We start from the raw sequence: 24,570 nt of genomic DNA, 5'->3' as shown, positions 1-24,570 counted from the left end.
ACATCGACAGCAAGGTGTTCAGGGATTCTGTTGGGTAAATGACTAAAAAGCAAATTAGAATAAGATACACTTTCCATGTGAGAGATAACAGCTTTAAACACAGTGGTCCCCAACCTTTTTGGCACCACGGACCAGTTCCCTGAAAGATAATCTTTCCACTGGGAGTGGGGGGAAATGGTTCAGGATGACTCAAACACATTACATTTATTGTGCACTTTATTTCTGTTATTATTACATCAGCTCCACCTCAGATCATCAGGCATTAGATCCCAGAGGTCGGGGACCCCTGTTTTAATGGACTGGCCATATTCAGTGTTAGGTGAGGGTGTGGAGACACAGGGCACTCACACCCATTGTTGATGGAGGCATTAATTGGTAATGGCTTCATGTACCTATAAAAATGTTCACTGTTAATACCTGTTGATCCAGGGATTTAGCACCTGGGTATTTATTCTGCAGGCACAGTAGCACAAATACGTATCTCTATAACAATGTTCCTGGAAGTAACAGCTCGAAAAACTGGTCACAACTTAAGTACCTTTGTAAGAGGATACTGAAAAATTAAGGGTACACTCATAAAATTAATTTCTGCACCATGCAACTATTATAAGGTTCTCTGGGGGCTCAGTGATAAAGAATTTGCCTGCTAATGCAGGAGACTTGGTTTGATCCCTGGGTCAGGAAGATCCCCTGGAGGAAGAAATGACAACCTACTCCAGTATCCTTGCCTGGGAAATCCCCAGGACAGAGGAGCCTAGCCGGCTACAGTCTATGGGGTCGCAAGAGAGTCAGACATGATTTAGGGACTAACTAACAACACAAATATACTGTTAGTAACAAAACTAATGGTTAATGAGAAAAGTTAATCCCAGGTTTTTTTTTTTTAATTCTCCATATATAAACACAAACAAAAGTTTGGTGTTTTTTAAAAAAATAATCGAGGTAGAGAATAAACCAAACCGTTGGTCAGTTTCACCTCTGCAGAGTAGGGATGAGGGGTGGGTGGGAATTTTCACTTTTATTTTTATCAATATCTCTAAACTATGTAAACAGGCAAGCTTATAATTTAAAATACATTTTAAAATATTTTAAAATCTAGAATCTTTGCAGAACAAGACTTATAAGGTTCACTTATAAGGTAGGGTTCACCTTGAGAAGGTTAAATTAAAGCTACAACCAGTGAGCAACTGCACTAAAAAATGGTCCCTTGAGGACCTAACACTCAAGGACCACCCAAATACAGGCTCATCAGTCTTTAAATCCTAGGGTGAGGTCTGGGAGGAAGGAAGACACAGTAAATGAGGGAGGTCGTGGGGGTCCTGGGATGTGCTTGCCTCCGGAAGGAAGACGGCAGAATTTATTCTGCATTTCCAAGTACAATATCCTCCCCAGAGGCTCCTCGGACAAAATCCGACGGATATCTTTGACCTATCAGCCAAGATCTTAAGAACCCAGGTGAGGCAGAGTCTAGAACCAGGAGCGGAAGGAAATCCTGGGCTCCTTGTGACCCCAGCCCTGTTGAGGAAACCACACGCCGCCCGCCTCTCCGATCGTCCTGGCGACTGGGAAACAGGTCTGGACCCAGGGCTGCGCGGGCGACACCAACCGCGTCGCGCTGGCGAGGTGACCTGGCCCCGCATGTGGGCGTGGCAGGGGGCTTGGAGAAGCCCTGGAAGACCCGGGGCCCTGAGCTAGGCTTCCTCCCCACCCCCCGCCCCCCGCACTGCCTCGCGGGCGGTGAAGTCTACAAGGTCAGGGCCCCTGGGCTCGAGGAGAGGGCGCCGGCCGCATCGCGGCTGCTCTGGTAAGTGGGGTGGGTCACGGAGGAAGCCCTGCTCCGCCGCAAGCCTCCTCTCTCTCCACCGACTTTAGGACCGCTGGTGGCCTCTCTCGGCCGGATGGATGCCGCCTCCTTTCCTTCCCTCCAGGTTTCGTGACACAGTCGAGGCCAAGCCGGGCATTAGGGTCTCCGTCTCTCCTTCCAGCCCGCACCGCTGCGCTCAGAGGTTCGCTCCATTTTGCCAAGAGGAAGCCGCGGCTGGGGCTGAGGAACCTGACCCAAGGTCACCGGGACTGACCAAGGTTTCCCCCACCCTAGATGCTTCCTCGTGTGAATGTCAATGGGTCTAAGTGTTCCTTTCTTTCCCTCAATAGCCGGCGAGAAGAATAAAAATGCGGCCTTTGAGCGCCGGGTTTGGGTCTGAAAAGCCCCGCGCGTCGGAGGTGGCGTGCCTTCCCCGGGGGTAGAGACCGCCGGGCGGCGCGCGGGCCGGTTCTCCGACAGTGAAAGATGCTGGAGAAGTAAAAAGCCCCCGAGAGGGTTCAACAATCTCCCCCGCCCCCCAAACCTTGGGAGCGGCACGGGCGCTGAGCCCACCCGGATCTGAGCCCTGAGGGGGTGATGCCCGCTCCCCACGAGGTGTCAGGGGCAAATGTCCGTCGGGTCCTAGGGGTTGGACGCCGCTTTCGGCCAGGCTCGGCTCATGGGAACTGGAAGCCGAGAGGCATGGGCGAGACCCCGGGACTCGAGTCTCAGCCTGGATGTGAGCGCAGAGGGGCCTGTCTGGGGACCCCGGCCACACTTGCCCACGGTTATTGCTCCTAGGAGAAGACTCTTTAGAGTCCCTTAGATTGCAGGGAGATGAAACCAGTCAATCCTAAAGGAAATCAACCCTGAACAGTCACTGGAAGGACTGATGCTGAAGCTGAAGCTCCAATATTTCCACCTGATGTGAAGAGCCGACTTACTGGAAAAGGCCCTGATGCTGGGAAAGACTGAGGGCAGGAGGAGAAGGAGGCAACAGAGGAAGAGATGGTTGGATGGTGTCACCTACTCAATGGACTTGAGTTTGAGCAAACTCCAGGAGATAGTGATGGACAAGGAAGCCTGGCGTGCTGCAGTCCGTGGAGTCGCAGAGTCGGACACGACTAAGCGACTGAACAACTGTCAGCCTGGAGCTGCTCCGGTGCCCGCCCCAGAAAGCCGGCCGCGAGAGCTCTCCGCCGGGGTCCCGGGGAGGTTTGGAAAAGCGAAGAGTTAAGCGCGCGACCCCCTGGGAGCGGGGCGCGCCCAGCGCCGGCCAATGGCCGCGGTGGGCGGGGAGGAGCCGCGCCCCGGGGACCCGCGTGGACCGCGTCCCTTCCCCACCCTAGCGCTCTCCGGGTCCCGCTGCCCCGCCCGCCCGCCGCCCTCTTAAACCCGACTCAGCCCTGCGGGCCCGCCCGAAGCCTACGGATCCTGAACCCGCGCCGCCCTTCCGTGGACCCGGGGCGCCCTCCCGCCGGGCTGCGCGCTCTCCAAGGTGGGTGCGGAGCCCCGCGTGCAGCTGTGGCCCGGGGCTGTCGCCTGCCGGGATGGTCGGCAAGCGCAGGCAGTAGTCTCTGGCGCAGTTCGTTCTGAGGGGTCGTTTTGCCCTCTCGGAGTTGTTTTTGTTTTGTTTTGTTTTGCTTTAACTCGCTTAAGCGGCTTTCAACCCCAAGTTGCAGGTCCTCGGGGTGAGCCGAGCGCCTTTGGGGAGTCTCAGAAGGGGACGCGTAGATGCCTTCGTCGTGGCTGACCTCTTCTCCTGACCCCGTGTTCTTTAATTTCTGAGTCACGACCCCGCTTGGTTTCCTTATGGGCTCATTGATCATGCCCTCGAGACCCGCCTGTCCTGAAGGGGCTCCAACCTCCAGGCTTGGTGAACTTCTGTCCATTAAAACGCTGTCCTTTTCGGGTGGGGGCGGCAACGGCACCGGGGCGGGAGCCAGTTCTCTCCCACCTGACCTGGGGCTCGTCGTCGCCTGCTGCCGAGAGGCCACCCCAGGATCGCTGCGTCCCCAGGCGAGGTGGCGAGTTTCCCAAGAGACCTGGGGAATGTGGCGGGACTCGGCGCACGTGGGGAGCCCGTGCTGGCTCCGGAGTTGAGAGGGGAGCCGAAAGTGGCACTCACTTTCTCCACCTCCTCCTCTTCGCAGCCGGGACCGCCGGGGTCCTTGCGGTCAGACCCGGGCCTCGCAGAGGAGCGGCCTCCGGGGACCTGCAGCCGGGCTAGGGGAGCGCGACTCCTACGCGATCCGATCGGGCTTTCGGCCCTGCCCTTTCTGCTAGAGACCCAGGAGCGCCCGGAGCTGCCGCCTGCCCCCAGGCGCGGTCTAGCACTCGGTCCCCGCCCCGGTGAGAGGGGAGGTCCTGCAGCTCCGACCCACCCTGGAAAAGAGGGTGTGGAGGACAGAGAAGAGAGCGGAGGAGGGAACTTGAAGGGGATTTTGCAGTAGCCGGGTTTGGGGCGGGCGTCGAGCGTGGGTGTTGAAAAGGAGCGCTGCCAGGTCAAGGTGTGTTTGTAGAGGGAGCGCGAAGGCGACGCTTACCCGGAACTCGGTGTCGGACAGAATCCCGGCAGATTTTCGTTTTTATTTTGTTTGGGAGGGGGGCGGTGTTTTTAATTGCTGTTTTTGTTTCGTTTGCCGGATAGGTCTTGCGGAATCGAAGTGGGAAGTTTATCCAGTTTCCTTGGACTCGGGCAGGGGAGGCTGGGCGCCCAGGATCCGGCTTGCAGCGCCCCGCGCCTCTCACCCGGCCGCCCTTGCTTTTCTGCAGACCCGCCGAGCGCTGTGGCCTGGGGATGGCCCTGCGGCCGCCGGGGGAGGCCGGACCCCAGGACAAGGGATGCTACCCGCCCGACTGGCTCCAGGGCAGCCCCCAACACCTGGCCGCCTACTACACGCCTTTCCCGCCCTACGGCCACTACGGGAACACCGTGACCGCGGCGGAGGAGGGCTTCCAGCCTTTCCGGCCTCTGGAAGCCCTGGGAGCGTCCCCGGCTCTGCCCACCTTCGGCTTCCGGACCGCGCCTCCCTTGTTGAGCCCGGGCCTGGCCCTGCCGAGGGAGCCGCTGTGCGACCTGCCCTGGTACAGCAAGCTGCCGACCTGGTACCCTGTTCCCCACCTCCCCAGGGAGGTGCCGCACTTCCAAAACAGCAGTCGCGAGTTTACTGGCGCCGCCAGCGAGGACTTGGCACACACCGCCGGCCGGAGCGACGGTGGCCAGTGTTGGGGACCTGAGATTTCCGTTCGGCCGCCCCCCGTGGATGCTTCCTTGTTACCTGAGAGGCCGAAGCCCTCGCAGCTGTTATCGAGGTCCCCCAGCGAGCCCTCTGAGGATGGCCCCAAACTCGTGAACCGAGAGGGGAAGGCTTCTCGCCGCTACCACTTCACCCAGGAAGACCTACACTTGGTTCTGTACGGGGTGATCCCCAGCCCGCAGCACTCAGCCCGCCTGAACCACGCAATCTCGGGCCTCCTGATCCCCGCCGACAGCGCCGGTAAAGGTGGGCCCCATGATGCGGGAGCCGGGGGCAACTGGAAGAGAGGTGGGAGCAGGAGGCGGGACGCGCGCTTCCAGGTGGATCCCAGGCAGTGGGAGTGCTGAAGGGGAAGGTGTGTGCTTCCATCAGAAGATAGAGGTGGGGAGGCCAGGCTCACCTCCGAAATCCTACCCGCATGACTCTTAAGGTGGTTTTGCTTCCCCGGTGCCAGTGCAGGAGACGCGGGTTCCATCCCTCAATGGGGAAGAACCCCTGGAAAAGGCAATGACAACCCACTCCAGTGTTCTTGCCTGGAGAATCCCATGGACGGAGGAGCCTGGAGGGCTACAGTCCATAGGGTCACCGAGTCAGACACGACTTAACGATTAAACAACAAGGTTGTCTTAAGAGAAATGGCTCATGCTGTGTGGGGGCTGATCAGGTGGGCTCAAGTTCTACCAGGATGCCCAAGGCGTCTCAGTGAGAGCCAGCTGCCATTCACTCTGGGAGTCTCCGTCAAAATCAGCATTACCTCTGATTCTCAAGTTCCTTAAATTTGCTGCTGCTAAGCTAAATACCTTCAGTCGTGTCCAACTCTGTGCGACCCCAGAGACGGCAGCCCACCAGGCTCCCCTGTCCCTGGGATTCTCCAGGCAAGAACACTGGAGTGGGTTGCCATTTTCTTCTCCTTGAATTTGCTAAGGGGGGTTAATTACCACCTAACCAACTAGGGTCCTTTTGAGTCTAAAATGAGACACTGCATATGTAAAAGGAGCCGGAAGCCTCGAAGGGTCAAATGGTAAGCTCTAGAGAATGAGGAGGAAGACGGCTTTTATAATACCTTTTATCTAAAAAATAAGAATTTAACCCTGTCTTTTTCTAGGGGCTGATTCTCTTCCTCAGACTCTGGATAACGACTCCCTTCAGCTACCAGAAGGTGGGCAGGGCTCCTGGCTTGGATTTTTTTTTTGGATTCTTTTTTTTTTTTTAACAGCAGCAAACACAGTAGGTTTCTTCACTGGCTTTCTTTCCTACCCTGGATCTCCCGCTAGGTCTCTGCCTCCAGCAGACGAAGTTTGGTGAAGTCGCACATTTTGGGGTGTTCTGCAGTAGTCTTGTGGCCAAAGGAGTCAGGTTTGGGCCCTTTCAGGGTAAAGTGGTCAACACCAGCGAAGTCAAGACACACGGAGACAATTCCCTGATGTGGGAGGTAAATTTGTTTCTGATGGATTGTCAGAAAGTGGGGAGGAGGGTCACTGGGGATAAAGCCTGGCCTCTGCCCCTCTGGGAGAGGGGACCCTCTCCGCAGTAATCAGCTGTCTTGTGCTGTCTGTTTTGCAACATAAAGAGAAAAAAAGGCAACTGCAGAGCTGCTAGGGATAGCACCTCCACCTGGAGTCTCTGTATCTTTTCAGTGCCTTAAGGCATTTTCATCTGAAGATTAGCCCCAGAATACAAAGAGCCAATACCCTGGGTTATATTTACAGACAAAACAAATACTTTAAATATTACGGTGTGATGCTAAGAATATGTCCAAAAGGACAAAGACCAGATTTAAAATTTTTGACATCATTTGTCTAATGGGGATTTTTAAAAACAGCTACTCTTAACTCTGTATGAGGCATGATGGTAGGATTGCAGTTTGTCAGACTGTATCAGATTATCCTCCCTGGCCCTGAATTTTGAGGAATATACTTTAGGAAAATAATCTGAAATCCAGACTTCCCAGCATCTGTTTGTAACACCAAAGCATCAAAGACTGCAGAATTACCCACTAGAGAGAAAGAATTAAATTATATCTCCATCAATACACACAAAAACTCATTTGAGATAAAATACCAAATGAATTGGTTGTCTTGAACTGATAGAATTAAATGTAACCTCCTGTTCCCTTTGCTTCTATTTATGAAATTAATATATGTTCACCCTAGAAACTTGGGAATCAAGTCTGGATTTCAGATTATTTTCCTAAAGTATATTCCTCAAAATTCAGAGCAAGAGAGGATAATCTGATACAGTCTGACAAACTGCAATCCTACCATCATGCTTCATACAGAGTTAAGAGTAGCTGTTTTTAAAAATCCCCATTAGACAAATGATGTGATAAAAGTAGAAACCTTTTAAAAATGTCACACCACCTAGACAGGTATCTTTCAGCTAATAAATCCATTTAGGCTTAATAATATTGATAATAAATATATTCAAAGAGATCAAGTATGAGATTTGAATTGTACATTTTTAATAAGTAAATTTATTTTCTATATCAAACCAAAAGAAAAATAAAAGGTACATTTCTAAAGTTTGTTTGATTCCATTTAGATCTTTGAAGATGGTCAGTTGAGCCACTTTATTGACGGAAAAGGAGGTGCAGGAAACTGGATGTCCTATGTCAACTGTGCCCGTTTCCCGTCGGAGCAGAACCTGGTGGCAGTACAATGTCAAGGGCAGATCTTCTACGAGAGCTGCAAGGAGATCTACCAGAACCAGGAGCTCCTCGTGTGGTACGGAGATTGCTATGAGAAATTTCTGGACATTCCCGTGAGCCTCCTCAAGCAGGGGAAGCAGGCGTCTGGGTCCTCTGAAGGTGAGTGTGTACCTTTGCCTCACCCAGTGAGCTCCTCTTAGTTGAAGGACTAGGCTCTTTGCCAGACCAGCACCTTCCTGTAGCTTCTCCACTTGCTTGTGGAACTTCTGCCTCCAAGCTCTAATGTAGAACCCCGAACTCAAGGGCGTCTCTAGCCACATGAGTCTTGCTCAGCTGGAGGACGATGCCCTCCTCTTCCCAAAGCTGCTGACGCTACTGCTGTTCACCAGGATACCTTTTCTTCTACCCTTTCACCCGCTCCCAGAGAATAAAATAAAACTGAAATAAATGGATGCAGCCTCTGCCTTAGATGAGCCAGCTTCTGATTTATCTCTGCAGAGGCTCACGAAACTCAGGAAGTCACTGTTTTTTCATTAAATTTTTTTTAAATTAAGCTTTTTATTTTCTATTGGAGTATGACCGATTAGATCTTCCCTGGTAGCTCAGTGGTAAAGAATCTGCCTGCAGTGCAGGAGACACAGGTTCAATCCCTGAGTCGGGAAGATTCCCAGGAGAAGGAAATGGCAACCCACTCCAGTATTCTTGCCTGAAAAACTCACAGTCCATGGGGTTGAAAAGAGCTGGACACAACTCAGTGACTAAACAGCAAAAGCATGGGCGATGAACAATGTTGTGATAGTCTCAGGTGGGCAGCGAAGGGTCTCAGCCATACGCAGAGCACTGCTTTTCAAATGGTGGCTTGCAATATGTTAATAGGGTGGGAAATCAATTTGGTGGTAGAGATCAGCATTAAAGAAGAAAAAAGAATAAGAATAAAATAGAACAGAAAATATTGATACGACTCTCACTTAAGCATTGTTTGGTGAGGCTTTTGTTTCACCTGGATGTGTGTGAACCGGGTCTCAAGTAGAAAATGCTTTTCTTACTGGGTCTCAGTCCACTTAGAGGAGCATGGAGCTAGACTCTTGCTCTCCACTTTTAGTGTTGTGTTAACATGTGGGGCCCTTTTGGAAGGTGCAGATTCTCATTCCAGGCTGGGAGATTTTGCATTTCTATCAAGCTACTAGGGGCTGCTGCTGCTGCTGTTCCCTGGACCAGATTTCAGTAACGGAGCTGGAGGACCACAAACCCACTCGCTGGGGATTTGCATTTTAAAAAAGTTCTCTGGGCGGTTGATTTTTATAACCACAAAAGCCTGGGAACCAGTATTCTCCTACGTGGGACCAGACAGATGGAAATTAATATGTGTTACCAGGTAGAATAAAACACATCCTGTTCTGTTAGGATAGATGTCGTAAGTAGCAGGTAAAAGAGAATGTGAATTGCATTCATCACACTGCAGTGATGGTCTGCATGCATGTCCCCCTGCTAGACTGAGACCCTTCAGGGCAGGAGACAACTGTAAACACCTTAATAGCTCCTGCTCTGAATTCCCATGTGTTTTGAAGGAAGGTGGAAGACTAGACTAGATTGGGGAAAACTGCTTAGGGATGTGGTGAAATAGGGATGAGTTTTGGGATTCCCAGGTGGCACAGTGGTAAAGAATCTTCCTGCCAATGCAGGAGACTCAAGTTCCATCCCCAGGTCAGGAAGATCCCCTGGAGTAGGAAATGGCAACCCACTCTAGTATTCTTGCCTGGAAAATGCCAGGGAGAGAGGAGCCTGGAGGGCTACAGTCCATGGGATAGCAGAGAGACACGATTAAGCATGCATGCATGCTCACCACAGTTTAGGCAGGGAGAGGCAAGACAATCCAGGCTTGGGGAATAGTGAAGCCAAGGGCAAGAATGTGTTCACCAGGGATTAAGAGGTGAACAATGAACAGTCTCTTTCTAGGGGCCAAATAATGAGGGGCTGTTGAACTATCTTCTCAGTACCCCAGCTTATGGATGGTGTGGGGATGAGGGTGAGGGGTGAGATGGCAGAATTCTCTGGGGTCTGGACTTCATAGTTGCCCCATAGTTGGCACCAAACCAAGCCTTTTTAGTCCCTTCCCGAGAGATACCAAGCACTGCTGAAATAGAAGTGCCAAATGGATTTGAGAAAAATACATGCTTGACAACTCACACAATAGAATCATTATCCTTTTGAAAAGTTATTCAGCACTATGTATCAGAGCTATTAAAACGTTCATAACCTTTGATGTATCAGTAATACTCTTATGGAAATTTATCTTTAGGAAATACTCCAGTAGGAAAAGCTTTGTCCACAGGGATTTTTAATACAGTGTCATTCCTATTTGTGAAAAGTCACAAACAAATGCCCAATAGTAGAATAATTATTAAGTAAATCATAAGCAACAGGGATAAGGGCCTACAATGGTCAGTGGGGTGTGCAGAAACCCCAGCAGGTGTAGTATCTGGTGTAGTACCCCCACCTGTACTACACTTCTTTCTTTTTTAAAATATTTATTTGGCTTCACTGGATCATAGTTGGGGCATGCAGCTTCTTTAGCCGAACTTGGGATCTAGTGCCTTCACCTAGGAACCGAACTCAGGTCCGTGGCATTGGAAGCATAGAGTCCTAGCCACTGGACCACCAGGGAAGCCCCTGTATTACACTTCTGAACCAAATTATATCTGGATAAATTCATGGTTTTCTGTTAATAAGAATGGTTGAGAATAGAATTAAAAGAAAAGAAAAGTCAACATTCTTCTGTCCTCTCAAAAGAAAGTTTTTGGTTTTGTGTTTTATCCAAGCCTTTTCTTGAACCTTGGTAGAAGCTTCCCCTTTAAGGTCTTGAGTGGGAGGGAAGGGCCCTATGTGGGCGGGTTATCTAGAGTTTGCAAACCCGCAGAGTGTGTGTTTTGGGCGGGGGTGGGGGATGGGGAATGTGTAGATAGTTCTTAATCACTACCAAACTCTATCTAAAGAGTTGTCTAGGTGGGGCAGAAAGCATCATTTTCAGTTTTAGGAAACCATTTGGCTAAAAAAAATTGAGATGGGAGGGAGGAGGAAGGAAAAGAAACAGGACAAAATTAGGTTAAGATAAAATTTCCAAGAACCTGAGCTGAAAACGTGGGCGGCTGAAGGCTAATTAGTAAGGGTGCTGTGTCATTTCTGCCTAAGTGGTGGTTCTTATGCAAATTGACTATTGTGCCCCTATTCTGAATGTTGGTGTGCCTTCGGGCTTTAATTTGTAAAGACCCGCTGACCCTGTCTTCTAGACAACCCCCTTCCCACCCCGGAAGCTGGAAGGCCAGGTATTTCTAACCAATGAAAATTCTACCTTCGAGCAAATTCGAGCAAAAACCGCCCCAGCGGGGAGGTTCTGAGAGTATTAGCACCTCAATGAAAGCGATAGACGAGACTTGAGCAATGGATCGTCCTGGGGCTGGTGGCTGCCTTCCTGCTTACTTATTTAATAAATAAGATGATTTCTTTCCTTAGCCACCTGTTAAATGTGCCCAGATGCGGTTGTTGACTAACAAAGACCCCAGTGGATAGCTTTCCTGCTGTCCCCAAGCTAACTAAAAAATTTCCACTTATGCGCTTGCATATACTCAGTCCTGGCTACTCTCTGCCTCCCTGGGGCAGAGGCAATGAGGTTTCATTGATGCATTCATAGTCAAAACCACTTGATCCTCTGGAATCCAGAGTGTCCTCAGCAGGGACACTTTTGTAGGTGGCCCTGGTCCTTCCCTTTCTCACCCCAACACATAGACACCCCTGAGCCTGCCATCTCCTTTGCTAGCTTTGGCTGCACCTTCTCTAACCTCTCCCCCACCTCTCCTCTGATGAAAACGGATTTACCTTTCTGTCTTGTCTGTCACTTAGGGATAGTGTCACTTGTTGGTTTGAACTCAGTGTTAGGGTTAAATTAGTCATCATAATAATACCATGTTTTAGTTCTGGAATCTTCCCCAAAAGCTCAGAGAAATGAATTGTTAGCTAAAAGGGTACCTAAGTCTTTGTAAGTGGGATCCAATGGAGCAGCACTTAGTGAAGCCTGGGAAGAAGCTCTGGGTGCCCATCAAGGCCCCCAAAGGGTGAACTGCTTGAACTTGTAGCTCAGTCTGATCTGAAAAGCACAGATACAATAGCTATTTGGCACATGAACCTTGTAACACAGGCCAGTTAGGAAGTAACTATAGGACTGACCTGCTCATAAAAGGGCTGGAGGAAGGGTGTCTTCAATAAATATATTTCAGGAACAAAAAGGAAAAGGAACCTATAGATTAAGACATTGAAGAGACACAGTAACTGTCGACGACATGGAGACTTTGAATCCTAAACTGAACCAACTGACTGAAAAATAAACAAACATAAGTGCATGTATATGTATTATAAACAAATATATGTGTTTCTATCTATTAAGGAATAAGGTTTTGACAATTAGGTATGACAGTGGCTTGATGGTTATGCTTTTCAAAAAGTTGTTATCAGGGACTTGCCTGGCAGTCCGGTGGTTAAGACTGCACTTCCACAGCAGGGGACACGAGTTCAATCCCTGGTTGGGGAACTAAGATCCTACATGCCGCCCTGCCCCCCAAGGAAGTCATTATCCATTAAAGATTGTGGGCTGAGGTGTTTATGAAACAAATGAGAAATCGGTATTAAAAATAATCCGTTGGGGGAAGTGATGTGAGTCAGTCACTGTCAAAGCCTGGTGTTTGGGCCCAAGAGGGTTTATTCTATTATTTTGACTTTGGTATTTGTTTAAAATTTTTTGTAATAAAAGGCTGTAAAAGACCATCCTGATGAAAGTAAGAATGAGGGAAGGTAGCTGACCAAGCCACTTTCCCCCCTGTGTTTGACAGAGTCTGCGGAAGGGTACAGGTGTGAAAGATGTGGCAAAGTATTTACCTACAAATACTACAGAGACAAGCATCTAAAGTACACGCCTTGTGTGGACAAGGGGGACAGGAAATTTCCCTGTTCTTTATGCAAACGGTCCTTTGAGAAGAGAGACCGGCTCCGGATCCACATCCTCCACGTTCATGAGAAGCATCGGCCTCACAAGGTAAGAGTTAGGGCAGCGACCCATCTCTCTGCAGCACTCTGCTTTCACGCTTCTTCCCCAAACCCCTGGGTGCACCCCGAGGGCCTCCTGGGCCCAAATTACTGGGATGGGAGGATGGCACCGGGTCTCTGAAGGAAGTGACAATACTGTGAAAGGGCAGACGTGGACTGAATGTGATGGTCCATGGACCAAGATATGATGCCTGAGTGTGGAAGCTGGCGGATACATGGCAGACAGGGGCAGAAGATGGTGTCTTTCTACATGTGGACCATGAAAGGCCTCATAGACAGGTGGCCGTGAGCAGAACCTAGGACTGTGGAAGTGTCTGGTTTATTTGGAGGTGGGGTTGATTGGGGGTTGGGGGGAGGGTTGAGACATCCCAGCTGAGAAAGACCTTGGCCTGTGGTTTTACGTAACTACACCTTGTTCCATAATGTGTTCAGGCATTTTTTTTTTATGTTTTATTGAAGCATAGTTGATTTACAATGTTGTATTAATTTCTGCTGTACAGCAGTGACTCGGTTATACGCATATATACATTTGTTTTCATATTATTTTCCATTATGGTTTATCACAGGATATTAAATATAGTTCCCCTTGCCATACAGTAGGACTGTGTTGTCCATCCATCCTATATATACTAGGTTGCATCTGCTATTCCCAAACTCCCAATCCTTCCCTCCCCCACCCTCTTCTCCGTTGGCAACCATAAGGACCTCTGTGTCTGTGAGCCTGTTTCTGTTTTGTAGATAACTTCGTGTCATATTTTAGATTCCACATAGTAGTGATATCATATGGTATTTGTCTTCCACTTCTGACTTTCTTTGCTTAGTGTGATAATCTCTAGGTCCAGTGTGCAGGCATATTGATAGTTACGGGCATGGGCCAAAGGATGGATGGCTTTTGTGCCATGTCAGGGACTTCGTAAGGAAGAAACAAACAGTGCATTGGGGAGCCATTGTCTACCATTCTGAATATGTGGTGGCTTTGCCAGACTTGGTGCAAGAAAGTGCTGACTACCACTGGTCTTAATTAGGATAAAGAGGATGGGGCTTGGGTACAGACCGACACATTCAGATTAGACTTCAGTGCTGTCGGGACTCCTGCCAGCCCCACTTTTCTTCATTTGAAGAAATAAAACAGCTCTTGTCTCTCCCCTTCTGTTCACAGCGAAGCTCCTGGAAATATCACAATCACTGTGTTATATACAGCTGTAAAATCTGAGTATTTTTACAATTATCTCAAATTGTTTTTGTAAATCTAAGAATATTTTAAGTTATTAAGACAGTGAAATCATTTTTCACCTTTTGTTGTTTGGTTGCTCAGTCATGGCCAACTCTTTGCAGCCCCATAGACTGCAGCACACCAGGCTTCCCTATCCTCCACTGTCTCCCAGAGTTTGCTCAAACTCATGTCCATTGAGTCAATGATAGCATCCAACCATCTCATCTTCTCTGTTGCCCCCTTCTCCTGCTGCCCTCAATCTTTCCTGGCATCAGCATCAGGATCTTTTCCAATGAGTCTGCTTTTTGCATCAGGTGGCCAAAGTATTGGAGCTTCACCTTTAGCATAAGTCCATCCAGTGAATATTCAGGGTTGATTTCCATTAGGATTGACTGGTTTGATCTCCTTGCAGTCCAAGGAACTCTCAAGAGTCTTCTCCAGCACCACAATTCAAAAGCATCAGTTCTCTGGTGCTCAGCCTTCTTTATTCTCAGCTATAGATTGGCAGAGTAAAAAGTTATACTGTCCAGTATTCTACATGTAAATCAATAGGGACTTGGTTATATAAATTTTGGCTTCCTAAGCACAAACAAGTTGCAAAATATGTATGGAATGATGTCACCTAGAATATCATGTACACTGTATATAATGTTTACATGTAAATGGAAACACAATTGGAAAGAAGCCATTATACTGCAGTCTTTCTGGGAGTATGATGGAGAATAAAGCCAAGCATGATTTTTATGTCTTCACTTGGTAAACTTAAAATTTTATTTTTTATCTGCAGTTTTTTAACATTAGAAAATAATACACACTGGAGACAAAAAGAAAACAAAGACCACTAGATATGCTATGGCCCTAAGTTATTTTACCTATAATTTTTTTCTATATGTGTATATATTTTTAATACACTTGGGGTCGTACTGATGTTATGTACTTAACAAATCCACTGTTTTGTGCATTTCCCCCCAGTAATGGCTTCAGTGAACAATATTATATATAAATCACTCTGTTTTTCATTTCTGATTATTTCTTTGGGGTAAGGTCCTAGAAGTAGAAAGATTGAGTCAAAGGTACAGTTTTAAGGCACTTACCACACATCTTTCCAGACAGTCCAACCAGCTGGGCTTGCAGTGTATTTAGTCAGTAACCCCAGGTCTCCCACAATAATATTATCCTTCTTATGTTCACATTTTTAGATGGAAAATGGTATCTTGCTTAGGCTTTGCATCTTTGTTATTTATGAGGTTTACATTTTAAAATACATTTTCTGAGACCTCCCCTGGTGGTTCAGTGATTAAGATCAACAGTAATCTAAAAACTAAAATAAGATATATTTTCTTGGCTAGTTTGTATTTGTCTTGTGGTTTGTCAATTTATGTCTGAAATTTTATTTTATTTTATTTTATTTTATTTTTTAAAGTATGTATATTTATTACCTTAAGTGAAAGTGAAGTCGCTCAGTCGTGTCTGACTCTTTGCGACCCCATGTACTGTAGCCTACCAGGCTCCTCTGTCCATGGGGTTTTCCAGGCAATAGTACTGGAGTGGATTGCCATTTCCTTCTCCGTATGTCTGAAATTTTAACAGAATGTATTAAATGTTTCTTTCTTCTTTCCTTCCTTTTTTTTAACCCCTGCCTGCTTTGTAGTCAGTAAGAGACAAAAGTATTCTATATGGAGGCACAGATCCTAAGCTCAGAGGAGTTCTCCTGCACTTTCGGGGTTTCTTTTTCAGCCTGCAGAATCTTAGTTCCCCAAATAGGGACTGAACCCCTACCCCTGCTGTGGAAGCTTGGAGTCCTCACCACTGTACCACCAGGGAAGGCCCTCTCGTACTTTCCTTGGCCATTATCTATCTTCCATTTTTGTTCTCTTCCTTTAGCCAAATGTTAGGTTGAATCCACTTCTCTGTACTTATTAAACCTTAATTTTTTTCATCAGCATTCTCCGAGAGTTCTCAGCCTTCATTTTTATGTCATGCTTCAGTCTTTAGCAGTCAGCTGAGCCTATTGAATACAGCATTTCATTCTGTGCATTTTCATTGGTTATTTTTAATTTCCAAGAACAGGTTCATGTTCTAATCGCTTCCCTTTCATTTAAAATTGATCTGTTCTTTTTGCAATGTTAACTTCAACATCTGACTATTTTTGCTTTAGTAATGACAATATGGGCTTCCCTTGTGGCTCAGCTGGTAAAGAATCCACCTGCAATGCGGGAGATCTGGGTTGGCCCTGGGTTGGGAAGATCTCCTGGAGAAGAGAAAGGCTACCCACTCCGGTACTATAGTCTTGGAGAATTCCTTGGACTGTGTAGTTCACGGGGTCACAGATTTGGACACGACTGAGCGACATTCACTTTCAATGTCAATACATGCTCCTTATTCAAACTTCAAATAGTAAAGAAAAATTAGAGAAGATTTTTAAAATCCACCCCCAAATCCCACCATCTAAAAATACCTAGGTTCATTTTTAGAGACGTGGATAGACCTAGAGACTGCCAAATAGAGTGAAGTAAGTCGGAAAGAGAAAAACAGACATAATATCGCTTATGTGTGGAATCTAGAAAAATGGTTCAGATAAACCTATTTTTGCAAAGCAGACATGCATACCAAAGGGGGAAGGGGGGTGGACTGGGAGATTGGGATTGACGTTATACACTACTATGTATAAAATAGATACTCATGAAAACCTATTGTGTAGCACAGGGAACTCAGTGCTCTGAGGTGACCTAAATGGGAAAGAAATCCAAAAAAGAGGATGTATATGTATATATATATATATGCACACACACACACACATGTGTGACTGATTCATATTGCTGTACAGCAGAAACTAACAAAACAGTGTAAAGCAACTCTACTCCAGTAAAAATTGTTAAAGTAAATAAGTAAATAAAAATAATAAAAATAGCCAGGCTCCCATGTGTGCCCATAACGACACCTGTGGAAGAGAGTCCAGAAACACAGTAGTTTCTTTTACCTGGTTCAGAATTCCTGAGAAGATCGGACAGGAGTCATCAGAGTCCAGAACAGAGAAATGACGCGTGCCTGTCATTCCTATAGCAGTTCATTCCTACAGCAGGTGGCTGTCCTGCTTGCTCTCACTGCCCCCCCCACCCCAATTGCCCTTTTTTTTGTAGGTACATGTTCTGCGTCATCTGTCACCTGTATTGCCACTTGGGTCTACATATCTGTCCCCACTCCCACGAGGTTTTTACTCCTTGTCTCTAGCAGAGTGTTGAGAGGTTCTCCATAAATACTTGGTGAATTCATTGCTGAGGGCTTGCAATTTCCTCCCAGCCTTGTGAGAAAGGCAGGGCAAGTATTTTACCCATGAGGAAAACTGAGCAAAGACTCCAAGTTTAACTGATTTGTTCTGGCCACACAGCTACCTGTTGACAGAGCAGGACAGAGTCAGGCCTCTTACCCACCAGGGTCATATATCTAGGCCGCTAACGTCCAAAGACTTTCGAGGAAAGGCTTGGAGCCACAGCGCTGAGTAGGCTGTGGACCGGAATGTGGTGTCGGATTCTTCCCCAGAGTCCTATGAGGCCCTCACCTGTCTCAGCTAGACCCTCAGCCTGCGGCTGCTCGGTCCTCTGCCCACAGATGTGCACAGAATGAATTACAGCAGTCCTCCCCCAGGTCACCACCGCCTGAGATCAACATAATGGCGAAGTTAACTCCTTAGGGGGAAAATGTGGATTCAGCTCTATTTTTCTTTTCTGTCCTAGTGTTCTACATGCGGGAAATGTTTCTCTCAATCTTCCAGTCTAAACAAACACATGAGAGTCCACTCTGGAGACAGACCCTACCACTGTGTGTATTGTACTAAGGTAAATGGAACCTTCCTCTTTTTTTTTTTTTTTTGCCCCACCCCACGCAGTGCACCGCACACAGCATGTGGGATCTTAGTTCGCCGACCAGGGATCAATCTCATGTTGCTGCAGTGGAAGGGCAGAGTCTTAACCACTAAACTGCCGGGGAAGTCTCAGTGGAACCTTCTTTTAAGGAATCTGCCTTGAGCCCTGTTTGGGTGTCCATGGATAAGAACTTATAGAAGAAATCCTGGCTTATAATGAGTCCCTGGTAAATTAATTCATCATTAGCACATCCCCCATTTCCACTCCAGATTATATTCATGTTTGCTTACAATGATCAGATATAACCTACTATCGCCAAATTGGCACTTAAGGCATTTGTTATGAAATGGACCCTAAATTTATAAGATTCCAATGATAACAGACATGAAGTACAGACTGCCTTTTTTTTTTTTTTAAGTACACACTCTTAAGTTTTGCTGATCTTGGTTTCCAGAGCACTTTTGCTGAAGTTGCATCTAATCTTGTTAAACAGAATATTAATTTATAAAAATGAAGAGACAAATAAATCGTGGTTAGGGGTTGCTGGGTTAGGAACAAAAGTTGCTGGGTTAGCTTTAAAAATACTATACCAAAACATCTCATGTCCTATTTCGATGAGGTACATCTGGGCTGTCCAATGTTATCCATTAGCCATATGTGGCTATTTAATTTATTAAAAATGAAATAAAATTGAAAATTTAGTAAGCTGGTGGCACTGGCCACATTTCAGGTGCTCAACAGTCCCACCATTGATGGCTGGTGACCACCACACTGGCACGGACATAACATTTCCGTCATTTTAGAAAATCTTATTGGATACACTGGAATCTGCTATTTCTATCATCAAGCCATTTATTTTTTAAAAATAATGTAGCCATGAAATATAGTCTCTATTAGGGTGACTTTTAAACTTCCAAAAGAGGAATAAAACTACCTGGCTTAGGGAAGCGGACACCACCACAGAAACTGTGTCGATAGAATGGAAATAATCAGTGTAGCAAATTGGGGCTAAGACATAACTAGACAGTGTACAGCTAGCACAGACCTAAGGAGGGTGGCTCTGGATTTGTCTGGACGAGGAATCTATCCTGAGAGATCAATGATCTCCTGCCAGATTTCCAGAGCGGGCTCAAAATATCCCACCTCTTCCTGGCATTCTAATTTTGATCCTCACCTTGAATTGCTGGCTAATCTGGGAATGAGAGATGCCCAAAGGGGTGACTCAATGCACTTGGGTCATAAATGAGCTGTTTGATGTTCTAAAATATATATATATATATATATATTTTTTTTTTTTTAGCTGGTTAGTTGTTTTTGGCTCTGCTGGGCCTTCGTGGCTGCCCAGGCTTTTCTCTAGTTGTGGCAAGCAGAGCCTGCTCTCTAGCTGTGGTTCACAGGCTTCTCTTTGCAGTGGCTTCTCTTGTTGCAGAGCACAGGCTCTAGTCTCACAAGCTTCAGTAGTTGCAGCCCATGGGCTCAATAATTGCACCTTCCAGGCTCTAGAGAACAGGCTCAATAGTTGTGGCGCACAGGCTTAGTTACTCCTAGGCATGTGGGATCTTCCCAGACCAGCAATCAAACCTACATCTCCTGCATTTGGCAGACAGAACTCTTTACCATTGAGCCATAGGGAAGCCCTGAGGTTCTGACTTCTAGTTAGACTCCTGTCACCTGAGCTGATGGAGACTGTCCTCATCTGGATGTCCTAGGCACCTACACCTTGTGCTCCTTAGTGAGCAGTGGTCCAGCCCCATATGGACCCAGTCCTGAAACTCCAAGGTCACTGGTTTAACCTGGTATTTTGTATCACTGTCAGCAGACTCCCAAATTGGGGTTATTACATCTCTAATACATACTTGAAAGTGACAAAGGTCAAAGCAGAGTATTGAAATGAATTAGGGGAAAGGGTGTAAGTAAGGGAAAGAAACGAAATGGCCATGTAAAAACAGCAAAGCACTTGTGAACCTAAAATAGTAGAACTACTCTGGAAAGCTGTTTGGCAGTTTAAGAACGAAACTTGTAACAACCATTCAGCCCAGCAATTGCTCTCCTGGGCATTTATCCCAGAGCAGTGAAAGTTTATGTGTTCATGCTAAAACCTGTACACAAATATTAATAGCAGCTTTATTCATAGAAACCTCAAACTGGAAATAACTCAGATACCGTTCCATGGGTAGGTGATTAAACCGACTGGAACATCCACACCATGTGGAGTTCTTCTTAGCAATCAAAATGGGTGAGCTGGGACTTCTCTGGTGGTCCAGTGGTAAAGAATCCACCTGCCAGGGGAGGAGACATGGGAACGATCCCTGATCCAGGAAGATCCCATATGTTGCGGAGCAACTAAGCCTGTGTGCCCGAAATATTGAGCCTGTGCTATATAGCTGAGAAGCCGCAACTAGTGAGCCTACGTGCCACAACTACTGAAACCCATGCACCTAAAGCCTGTGCTTCGCAACAAGATAAAACTGCAGTGGAAAGCCTGAGCACCGCAACTAGAGAGTAGCCCCCGCTCTCCACAACGGCAGAAAAGGGCCTCGTAGCAACAAAGACCCAGCACAGCCAGAATAAATAAATAATTTTTAAAAATAAAGGATGAGTTGTTGTACATGAAAGAACTTGTGTGAATCTGCAAAGAAAATTCAGAGAACTGCCGATCCCAAAAGGTTACACATTGTATGCTTCCATGTACATAACATTCTCAAAATAATAAAATTACAGAAATGGGGAACAGATTAGTGGTTGCAGTGGCTTAAAAGCAGGTGTGGGAGGGAACTATGTGTGCCTATCACAGGGTGCCATGAGGGTCCTTGTGATGGAAATGTTCTGTTCTGTTCAGTTCATTCCAGTCGCTCAGTCACATCTGACCCTTTGCAACCTCATGGACTGCAGCATGCCATGCTTCCCTGTCCATCACCAACTCCTGCAGCTTACTTAAACTCATGTCCATAGAGTCGGTGATGCCATCCAACCATCTTATCCTCAGTTGTCCCCTTCTCCTCCCACCTTCAATCTTTCCCAGCATCAGGGTCTTTGCCAGTGCGTCACTGCTTCGCATCAGCTGGCCAAAGTATTGGAGTTTCAGCTTCAACATCAGTCCTTCCAATGAATATTCAGGAGTGATTTAACTTTAGCATGGAATGGCTGGATCTCCTTGCAGTCCAAGGGACTCTGAAGAGTCTTCTCCAACACCACAGTTCAAAAGCATCAATTCTTCGGTGCTCAGCTTTATAGTATAGTCCAACTCTCGCATCCATACATGACAACTGGAAAAACCACAGCTTTGACTAGATGGAACTTTGTTGGCAAAGTAATATCTCTGCTTTTTAATATGCTGTCTAGGTTGGTCATAACTTTTCTTCCAAGGAGCAAGGGTCTTTTAATTTCATGGCTGAAGTGACCATCTGCAGTGATTTTGGAGGCCCCCAAAATAAAGTCTCTCACTGTTTCCATTGTTTCCCCATCTATTTGCCATAAAGTGATGGGACCGGATGCCATGATCTTACTTTTCTGAATGTTGAGTTTTAAGCCAGCTTTTTCACTCTCCTCTTTCACTTTGATCAAGAGGCTCTTTAGTTCCTCTTCATTTTCTGCCATAAGGATGGCATCCTCTGCATATCTGAGGTTATTGATGTTTTCTCCTGGCAATCTTGATTCCGACTTGTGCTTCATCAAGCCCAGTGTTTCACATGATGTACTCTGTATAGAAGTTGAATAAGCAGGGTGACAATATACAGTCTTGATGTACTCCTTTCCCAATTTGGAACCAGTCTGTTGTTCCATGTCTGGTTCTAGCTGTTGCTTCTTGACCTGCATACAGATTTCTTAAGAAGGCAGGTCAGGTAGTCTGGTATTCCCATCTCTTTCAGAATTTTCCACTGTTTATTATGATCCACACAGTCAAAGGCTTTGGCATAGTCAATAAAGCAGAAATAGATGTTTTTATGGAACTCTCTTGCCTTTTCCATGATCCAGCGGATGTTGGCAATTTGATCTCTGGTTCCTCTGCCTTTTCTAAAACCAGCTTGAACATCTGGAAGTTCACAGTTCACGTATTGCTGAAGTCTGGCTTGGAGAATTTTGAGCGTTACTTTACTAGCGTGTGAGATGAGTGCAATTGTGCGGTAGTTTGAGCATTCTTTGGCATTTCCTTTCTTTGGGATTGATATGAAAACTGACCTTTTCCAGCCCTGTGGCCACTGCTGAGTTCCAAATTTGCTGGTATATTGTGTGCAGCACTTTCACAGCATCATCTTTTAGGATTTGAAATAACTAACTGGAATTCTATCACCTCCACTAGCTTTGTTTGTAGTGATGCTTTCTAAGGCCCCCTTGACTTTGCATTCCTGGATGTCTGGCTCTAGGTGAGTGATCACACCATCATGATTATCTGGGTCATGAAGATCTTTTTTGCTTAGTTCTTCTGTGTATTCTTGCCACCTCTTCTTAATATCTTCTGCTTCTGCTAGGTCCATACCATTTCTGTCCTTTATTGTGCCCAACTTTGCATGAAATGTTCCCTTGGTGTCTCTAATTTTCTTGACTCTTTCAATGTCAACATCCTGATTGTGATATTGTCCTATAGTTGTAAGATGCAACCATTGGGGAAACTGGGTAAAGGGTACCTAGAATCTCTATTGTTTCTTCTAACTGCATATGAATCACTATTACTCTAAAAGTTTAACTAAAAAAGAAGAAAGAAACCGATAAGGTACCCATGTATGCAGAGACAGTGGCCAATGTTAGCAATTCCTTCCACAACGCAGATCATCCTGGAAGGTGATCTCAGTACCATCTGCTTAAATGCAGCTGATTTCTTACCCCAAAGAGCGTACTCATCAGGTCAACCTGCATTTTTGACTAGACACCCAGGTGGTCTCAGCCACTGAAGGGCCACTGGTAACCAGTGGCATGTCCATCATGTCCTTTTTCATTCAGGCAGCTCCTGGTGACCAGGAGTGCCCTATAGCATTAAAGCCCAGGATTTGTTGACTGCAGAACAGAAAGGCAATATCAGGGTCAGTGGGGGCTTCTAAGGTGGCTCAGGGGTAAAGGATCCGCCTGCCAGTGTAAGAAATATGGATTCAGTCCCTGGGTCATGAAGGTCCCCTGGAAGAGGAAATGGCGACCCATTCTAGTACTCTTGCCTGGAGAATCCCAGGGACAGAGAAGCCTGGTGGGCTACAGTCCATGGGGTCGCAAAAGAGTCGGACACAACTTTGCAACTAAACAACACCAAGGATCGGTCACAATGAAACTAACTCCTTTGTTTCATTGGTGGAGGGCGTTTTATTTTTTCCTCTGCTTTCTGTCCTCTGCAGAAATTCACTGCCTCCAGTATCCTCCGCACGCATATCAGGCAGCACTCGGGGGAGAAGCCCTTCAAATGCAAGTACTGTGGTAAATCTTTTGCATCGCATGCTGCTCACGACAGCCACGTCCGGCGCTCGCACAGGGAAGACGACGGCTCTCCCCGTAACACCTGTGGGAAAACCTCGGATCAAGAAGCCTTCCACTCCCACATGAAGTCTCATGAAGACTGCTAGCCTTCAGAGGGTCTGCGGACACGGCCTCTAGCTGTGTCTCGATGTTTCTTGTGTTCATGGGTATATCTCAGAAACCAGTGGTAGTTATTATACTGAGATGAGGCACAGGATAATGGAACTGACCGAGCAGTAGAAATTATCAGATTTATTAAGTCTGTAGTTTTAACAGCTTTTGCAGGATTGATTTTTCACAGTTTCTAACAAGAATGGAGTTTGAATTCACCTAGAAGGAGTGAAAGGCTGATGGTTAACATTGCTTAAAGGTCTGGAAACGCAACATCAGCCCTGAAAGGGACTATTTCATTTCAGGGACTAGGAAGCAGAGTCTTTGATTTCTCAATTGAAAAAAAAAAAAAAAGGAGGATTTTTGTCTACTATTTGCCTCGGCTCCTGATTGTAATATGTCTGTGGCCATCCCCTGTTATATTTCTTAACAGAATAAATTCTTTAAAAATCCATTCAAGCCAGAGCTTCATTAGTATCATAACTAAGTGTTCAGACATGAACTAAGGTCCCATTTTATTTTAACTTTTTTTTTGGCTGCACTGAGTCTTCATTGCAGCTCTTAGACTTAGTTGCCCTGTGGCATGTGGGATCTTTGTTCCTCCACCAAGTATGGAACTCGTCCCCTGCATTGGAAGGTGGATTCTTAACCATTGAACCAGCAGGAAAGTCCCCTGAATTCATCTTTTAAACCCTTAGTTTCTACCTCTCCCTTGTCAACTGACAAATGTCTGTTAATAGTTTGTTTAGCACCAAACAGAATTACTTGGAGGACACAGAAGGTACTCATTCACCATCTGTGTCCTTTAACAATTGGGGAAGAAAAGTTATTGTTGCTGTTCAGTCGCTAAGTCACGTCCCACTCTTTGCAACCCCATTGACTGCAGCACACCAGGCTTCCCTGTCCTTCACTATCTCCCTCAGTCTGCTCAAACTCATGTCCATTGAGTCAGAGATGCCATCCAACCATCTCATCCTCTGTCACCCCCTTCTCCTCCCACCCTCAATCTTTCCCAGCATCACAGTCTTTTCCAATGAGTCTGCTCTTTGCGTGGCCAAAGTATTAGAGCTTCAGCATCAGTCCTTCCTGTGAATATTTAGGGTTGATTTCTTTTAGGAGTGACTGGTTTGATCTCCTTG

The 24,570-nt window shown here is 46.6% G+C and overlaps 1 protein-coding gene across 1 annotated transcript; it reads left to right on the top strand.

Annotated features, from left to right (window-relative positions):
* The first annotated feature begins 4,604 nt into the window (after positions 1-4,604).
* On the top strand, positions 4,605-23,427 carry PRDM14 (PR/SET domain 14). The gene is made up of 7 exons (XM_040261356.1): positions 4,605-5,304; positions 6,170-6,223; positions 6,339-6,496; positions 7,606-7,870; positions 12,592-12,794; positions 17,753-17,854; positions 23,203-23,427. The coding sequence occupies exons 1-7, from the start codon at positions 4,605-4,607 to the stop codon at positions 23,425-23,427; spliced, it is 1,707 nt and encodes a 568-aa protein (XP_040117290.1).
* Positions 23,428-24,570: the final 1,143 nt, after the last annotated feature.

Source organism: Oryx dammah, unplaced genomic scaffold, assembly GCF_014754425.2.
Source record: "Oryx dammah isolate SB20612 unplaced genomic scaffold, SCBI_Odam_1.1 HiC_scaffold_19, whole genome shotgun sequence".
NCBI classification, from domain to species: domain Eukaryota; kingdom Metazoa; phylum Chordata; class Mammalia; order Artiodactyla; family Bovidae; genus Oryx; species Oryx dammah.
This window is presented reverse-complemented; position numbering and strand designations above follow the sequence as displayed.

What these genes read in the sequence shown, in the direction of transcription:
- PRDM14 (XM_040261356.1), top strand. Translation starts at nt 4,605, where the DNA reads ATGGCCCTGCGGCCGCCGGGGGAGGCCGGACCCCAGGACAAGGGATGC. An exon ending in GGCGTCTGGGTCCTCTGAAG is followed by an intron (nt 7,871 to 12,591) that starts GTGAGTGTGTAC and finishes TGTGTTTGACAG; the next exon opens with AGTCTGCGGAAGGGTACAGG. An exon ending in ACTGTGTGTATTGTACTAAG is followed by an intron (nt 17,855 to 23,202) that starts GTAAATGGAACC and finishes TGTCCTCTGCAG; the next exon opens with AAATTCACTGCCTCCAGTAT.